Here is a 7,159-nt window from a genome sequence, read left to right on the forward strand (position 1 = left end):
ATCTATGCCCACTGATTAGATTTATGCATGTTTTGCACCCACTGTAATTTGAAACACAGCCTATAGATTTACTAGCAGCTTCAGTATAAATATAGTTCGAAAAGGTCACTTTCGAACCACATACCCAACAACCCTTCCCCACCGAATCCCTTTCCAAAAAAACGCAAAACACTCCAAAAAAATTAATAGTGATGGGAGATAATCCGGATCGACTTTATCACCTAGACGGAGTTGCCCACATTGCTAGTGTCGTCAATGAAGAGGTTAGTATGTGCTAGTTTTTGTTTTTTAAATTATTGTTTAATGGTTCACGTTTATTTTTTCAAAGGCAGTATTATAGAAATAGTAGTTGGTACGAATAGGGTTGAAAATGTTAGTAGTGAAGATTATGAAAGAACGGGGTTAATTTATTTTTTAACAAATCACCTTAAACTGAGAAAAAAGGGTAGATTAGTGGCTTTATAATGTAAAGAGGTGTAGCCGAGAAAGTTAAAATTTAAAATAGTATTCGAATAAGAAGGACCAATCTGAGTGATGTAGACTATGAAGAAGTTGACCGCCTTTTTTTAAAGAGAATAGTATTAAAGTAGACTTTGAAGTAGATGTGGGCTGGCATTTAGATATTATTAAGATTAGTGATTGAATATTGAAAGCGTGAGTTGGGCTGGCTGGTTAAACTTTTTTTTATAAGTATAAGAATTATCTTTATTATGCCCAATATGATGACATGGTGAAATAATTTTGGGTGCGTCCCAGTTGCGTGATTTGACTCCATTCATGTGATTATTAGGATTAATTTATTATTATGTAGATATTTTTTCATATGGTGCTGACAGAGAAATTGTTATGTTGTTTTTGTAGCCTCATCGATGTATCGGTAGCATGAGGCGATAGCAAGGTATGCGATTGGATGATAGGATCGTTCCGTACTTGCAGATGGCCGGTTTATACCATCTTGCGAGGCTGAACGAGACCTGGTTCCGATTGGATGAGTCGTTGATCAGTGCATTCGTGGAAAGATGACGTCCAGAGATGCACACGTTTCATATGCCATTCGGAGAGTGCACGATTACGCTGCAAGATATGGCATACTAGTTAGGGTTGCCGATAGATGGACAGTACGTTAGTGGGTGCTTGACAGAGTTCGAGCGATACATCCAGGGTTGTCGCCCAGCTTGGGTTTGGTTCCAGGAGCTTTTAGGAGTATTGCCTCCTGCGGACTGCATCAACAAGTTTACAGTGAGATGCAGCTGGATGCAGGAGACCTTCGGTCAGATACCTGATGGGGCTGACGATGCCACTATCCAGCGGTATGCTAGAGCCTATATCATGATGCTTTTAGGGACTCAGCTATTTGGGGACAAGTCTGGGACTCGCTTACACATCAGATGGCTCCCGTATGTAGCCAGGCTTGAGGACATGGGGGGTACAGCTGGGGATCAGCTGCTTTGTCATGGTTATACAGGTGCATGTACCGCGTGGCGAACAGAAACATTGTCAAGTTAGCCGGTCCGTTGCAGCTGCTTCAGTCATGGATCCTCTGGCGGTTTCCTGGCTTCAGACCAGCTGGATATGATATCGTCCACTGGCCATTGGCGTCGAGGTGATGTTATTTTAATGTTCTATGTTCATGTTTTAAATTTGGCAGTAATTTTCTGTCAATATCGTCGCATGTGCTTTCAGGTGGTCCGGTTACAACCCGACCGCGAGCGAGAGGGGACCTCGGGTTGCTCATTGGAGGCTCAGGATAGATCTCCTTCAGGCTGGTGATGTGAGTATTTTTCTAAAGCTAAGTAGTTAACATGTAATGTCAGCTTCTTAACAATGTACTGTTAACTAATAGCTGCTACGTATATTACTTTGCACAGGTTACTTGGATGCCGTATAGCACTCCAGAAGTAGTCCAGGATGTTCACCCGGAGATACTTGAGCCTTGTCATATGGCACTGTGGAGGAGCGTGACATCGCTGATTTATTTTGCTGTCATAGAGTGGCACCAGGTAGATCGGGTGCTACCTCAGTTTGGTGGAGTTTAGCCTCTCCCACGGTCAGCACTGAACATTGACTTCTTGATGGCGAAGGATGGTAGAGGCGGTGACCGTTGGTTCCCGTATACCTTGCAGTTTTGGCACCTCCATTGGGACAGCCGCGCAGATCATGTCCTTCGGTTTGATGTTGTTCCGAATCCAGGCCCGTCACATGACTTTCTTGATTGGTGGGCCTAGCATGGTCAGAGTTTCTTGTCACCGGAGCTACTACTTGGTGATCCCAGGGCAATTCCTATACCTGTCGAGGCACTTCAGCGAGGCCCATGACAAGTTCCAGACATGGATAGGGTGGATGATGTTCTAGATAGATGTAGAGTAGAGCGGAGAGCTCGTGTTGGTACACGTCGGAGTGGCCGTGAGTGGCGGTGGCTCGACCAGGCTATGGAGGCGGGCGAGGGGAGGGGACGTGTACGTGCACGACGTGGTAGGGGTGGTCGACGTAGGCCTGCAGAAGGGAGAGGTGGACAGGACGACGACGACGGTGGTGATCATGGAGGAGGGGATGGCAGGGGAGATCATGTGAGTACCGATGGAGGAGATGCGGGTGGCATGCCCGGTGGAGTTGGTGGACAGGAGCACGGCACTAGAGGTAGCGGCTCTCTTGGCGGGGACTGGTATGGTTCAGGTGCGGGAGAGGATGCCGGCGCGGGTCCTAGCGGTGGCGCTGGAGGGGCATTCAGCGATTACTTTGTTGGCGATGGTGCGGATGAGGATCAGCTGCCAGTCGCCGATAGACCTCGTAGAGTCTGATGGGCACGATGCTGCTTCACAGGGTCGCATCTATTTGGATGAGTTATTGTTACATGTATGTGCTACATGAGAGCATGATTTCCTAGATGTAGAGTTGCACTTGTTACTTATGTTTTACTAGCGATTAGGGTATGAGTAGATGCTTGTGGTTTAGGGGAACCATCTGAGTTATTTATAACCTATGGCGTACTTATGTATTACCTCTTTTTGTATTGGTTCCTTTGTTTAACTTGTGATATGTTTATGCTTAACCAATGTATCCGTTGTTCAAGCGGAACAAATCGAGCATTCAAAAAGGATAAAAAGTAACTTAAGCAACACATCTAGAATTTAATATAAAAGTTTCCAACATAGATACTATATATAACGATGACGAAATTACCCAATTACAATGGAAATACATAAAAGGAAACAACTAAGTGTTGGCGGTACGTAAATTCAATAACACCTAACATGCCAACACATAACCTAGATGCTGACATACTCTTATGCTAAACAACTAAGTCAGGCCTAGGCTGAGTCTCTTGGTGCCGATCCCAACCCACCTTGTGGACATCGCCTACGTGTGTGTCCTGCTTCTCAGAACAACCCGCATCTCTTCTGTCTGTTTGGGTCAGCCTCATCCATGGTAGTCCGGATCCTAGTGCTTCGGGTGCGTCCTTCAGTAGCCCGCCTCTTGGAGGGGTCCGGGATGACTGTCGGTCCATCGTAAGGTGGCCAAAAACCCTCCTGTATCGGTGGGGTAAATCCCATCCGATACACGCTGAACACCGATCTCAAGCTATATACCTCATGTACATAGGGGTGCCAGGTCAGACGTGAATACGCACAACAGGCCAAGGCATGAGGACATGGATAATGAAGTGCCTGGAAATAACCGCAATCACACGTCTGCGCCTGTAGTGACACCCTATAACTACCAAATGAAAATGATCCAGTAGGGGTGGTCTTCGCCACTGTGAACTCGGAGTTCTCCCTGTCATACAAAGTCACTATAAAACACCGAGACGCCTTTAGATTGGCCTCTATAGCCTTAACCAGCTGCTGGCTAAATTGTTGTCCGGTACCCAGTTATGACTCTGCCTATCTTCCCTTGCGCACAAAAAGCTCGGCCAACCGTCCGTACATGGACTTCACCAGAGAACACACTAGAAGGTTCCTTACCCCCTTAAGAATCGAGTTCACACACTCAGAGATATTTGTCGTCATATGCCCGAATCTCCTTCCCTCATCCCGTTGCTGTGTCCATAGTGTATAGTCAATCCTGTTAGCCCAATCACACATGGCCGGATCTTCAGAACGGAGGATATCAAACCAATAATCTAACTCCACCTCAGTCTTGGCATACGCTGCGTTCACCAGAAGCCTCCGTGCATCCTTGCCCTTAAAGGTCAGCGCAAAGTTGGCAGCCACGTGTCAAATACAGAATGCACGGTACACAGCGAGTGGTAGCCAACCGTCCTCAGGCACCTCCAATTCAGCCCTTATTCCATTGTGCCGATTTGATATCACTAAGATGCCTAGCTGCGGAGTGACGTGCTGGCGGAGGTGGGAGAGGGAAAACAACCATGACTCAACATTCTCACCCTCCACCAGTACGAATGCAACGGGTAGGATGTTGGAATTCCCGTCCTGAGCAATTGCAACGAACAATGTCCCCCCATATTTTCCGTACAAGTGGGTACCATCGATGCTAACCAACAGCTTGCAATGCCGCAAAGCCTCAACACATGGTGGGAATGTCCAAAAAAGACGGTGGAAGTACGCATGTGCATCATCCACTTGCCCTCCCACACATACAGGACTCGTCCTCAGAACTGCAACACTTCCAGGCATCGTCACATGTACACCTAGAACCCATCGTGGCAGCTCAATGTATGACTCATCCCAGTCTCCATAGATCTGTGCCACTGCTTTCTTCTTCGCCATCCAAACCCTCCTATAAGTTGGTTTGAAACCGAAATATGCCTCTGTCGCATTCAGGAGGACCTTGATACACACGGCAGTATCAACTCTAACCATCGGCATTATGAATGCCGAGATCACATGATAGTCGAGACTCCTGTGGTCACTCGATATTGAGGTGGCTAGACAAGTATGAGGGCCATTGTACCGTTTCACCTCTCAAATCCCTTTGCACTGTCGAAGACTTATCCGAATACACCATGTGCACCCATTGTCGAACTCCTTACACTTCCCATAATACTTGCGATAATCGGACTCAACCACCTTGTATTGAACCCCGCATCAGATGCTGTAGGTCTTCACACTTAACATGGCCTCCTCTTTGTCCTGAAACTGCTGACCGACCTGAAACTCTGTTACCCCCCCCCCCCCCCCCCGCGCGCCTTGCTGTGTGCCTCTAGCACCGAATCCAACATGTTCGGAATGATCCACCTGCTGTCTCATGGCATCCAAGTCCAACATGGAAAAGTGAGGGGGATACTGCTACGTCCCTGAACTAGACCCTCCCGCACCCCCAACTGGATTGCTCCCTACTATATATTCACCACTCTCATCAACAATCATGTCCGGCTCCACATCGTCATCCTCATCATCATCCCGTAATACATCATCTACACTATCTGGTGCGAACCCATGCAACGAAATCGGTGCCGTATCAACAATACCAACTGCTCCATCACCACTGCGGTTTAGATCCACTGCGAAGGATGGGGATGAAACCAACATTGCCTCAGGCGCAATCACAGGCATCGATGACGAGGCACCACTTGGCCTCGAAGTAGAACATGCGGCCGTTGCAACGGCTTGGGGGTTCCGGTTCGAACCGCCTGAGCTGGAAACCACATCCACAAGCTTGGCCAACAACTCAGGCGTCCTCACCTCGGGAAACTGCTGGCGACAATGAAATAGAACTTCCAAATCCTCATCACTACCTATTACTAACGAATCGTACTTCACGTCATCCCGCAAAATTGAGATCGGGATTCTATAGAACAACTTCTCAACCCATTTCACGCCTTGTAACCCCAACTTCTGGATTATAGAATTCAAGAACTCATTGAATCTAGTGGAAGGTTTCAGAAAAATACTAAGGAGATCCTTATCAGTGAACTTAATTCCTGACCGTATTTTTTTCTTAATCGACCTTCTATAGTGTACTAGTACCACAAAGCTCTCTTCATTAGCCATTGTGGTTTTTACTCTCCTTCTCAACTGACGTTGGTTTTACATTTATAGGCGTTCCGATCCTATTAAATCTAATCAGTCCCATTCGAATTACTCAATCACACCTTTTGTACGTAAATCAAATTGGCTCTATAAGATTTACTAGGATAGGTGCTATATATATATATATATATATATATATATATATATCTCGAAACAGATCATGTAGATTTATGTGGAAACGTTGTGCATCTCCACATAAATCGAAAGACCCCTATTAGATTTATGTTGATAATGAATAAATCGACCAAGGGTGTTTCGATTTACATAGGAACCTAAATCTCACAATGCTGTTTTGATTTGTATAGAAATGCTACCTGAGTGATTCACGTGTGGATTTCTGCTTTGGGTGAATTGCGTTACCTTTTTCCTTCTTTGGTTTAATAGAGTCAATTACTCAAATATTAATGATCTTTAATATCTAAAAAGTAAGTGAAATAATAAAACGATTTTATCCAAACTAGTTCAATGACCAAGAGAAAGAATGCAAGCTCAATATTATAAACTTGATATTTCTAATCATGCTGAATTAAGTAACTTGTGAACAATTTATGAGTTATGCCAGGCGTTTAATGAAGACAGAAAAGTCTTTAACATATTATTTGATTGATCGTTTGATTCGTTTGGTATTAACTTTTTCTGATTCAACTGCTACAACTGAAAGATTTTTTTAGCTATAAATTTTATGAAGAATAGACTCAAAAACAAAATAAAAAAATAAATTTTTTGTTAATTATTTCTTTATTTGTATTAAAAAAATTGATACAATCGACATGTGCCATTTTATTAATAAAAAATACATACATATTTTTTTATACTTTAAAATATATATTTTGTCAGTATAATTTTATAATACATTTTATAATATATAATTTATTTAAATAAATTTTATTTTAATATTATATATATTATTGGCTTTTCATAATAATATTTTTAGATTCCTATGACTGTGTAAGAAGCCAATGAGCAAAAGCATTTATAAAAGCGAATAAACGAGGACGAGCTAGAAGTGATAGCTATCTAACTGAGTTAACAGAAACTAATAGTCTCTAACAAATTGTAATAACCAATAACAAACTTTCCTATTTGACAACTCTCACGGGATATTTCTCATTAGTGGTGCTAAAGTAAAATATTCATACTATATTGACAAAAAAGATCAAATACTAATA

At 43.7% G+C, this 7,159-nt stretch overlaps 2 protein-coding genes across 2 annotated transcripts; both read right to left on the reverse strand.

Moving 5' to 3' along the window:
- Positions 1–3,377: 3,377 nt before the first annotated feature.
- LOC107647170 (uncharacterized) lies at positions 3,378–4,820 on the reverse strand. Its single transcript, XM_016351287.2, has 3 exons — positions 4,269–4,820; positions 3,916–4,181; positions 3,378–3,774 (listed from the first exon to the last, which is right to left on the reverse strand). The coding sequence occupies exons 1-3, from the start codon at positions 4,818–4,820 to the stop codon at positions 3,378–3,380; spliced, it is 1,215 nt and encodes a 404-aa protein (XP_016206773.2).
- Positions 4,821–5,246: 426 nt separating this feature from the next.
- Positions 5,247–5,951, reverse strand: LOC107647169 (uncharacterized). Its single transcript, XM_016351286.1, has one exon. It carries the CDS (start codon positions 5,949–5,951, stop codon positions 5,247–5,249), a length of 705 nt encoding a protein of 234 aa, XP_016206772.1.
- Between the last annotated feature and the right edge of the window lie 1,208 nt (positions 5,952–7,159).

This window comes from Arachis ipaensis, chromosome B6 (genome assembly GCF_059453495.1).
Source record: "Arachis ipaensis isolate K30076 ecotype BB chromosome B6, ASM5945349v1, whole genome shotgun sequence".
Lineage (NCBI taxonomy): Eukaryota > Viridiplantae > Streptophyta > Magnoliopsida > Fabales > Fabaceae > Arachis > Arachis ipaensis.

Coding starts and splice junctions, on each gene's coding strand:
- LOC107647170 (XM_016351287.2), bottom strand. CDS start 4,820: ATGGTTAGAGTTGATACTGCCGTGTGTATCAAGGTCCTCCTGAATGCG. Junction 4,182..4,268: donor GAATAAGGGCTGAATTGGAG/GTGCCTGAGGAC, acceptor CTGACCTTTAAG/GGCAAGGATGCACGGAGGCT. Junction 3,775..3,915: donor GTGAAGTCCATGTACGGACG/GTTGGCCGAGCT, acceptor TTTGTATGACAG/GGAGAACTCCGAGTTCACAG.
- LOC107647169 (XM_016351286.1), bottom strand. CDS start 5,951: ATGGCTAATGAAGAGAGCTTTGTGGTACTAGTACACTATAGAAGGTCG.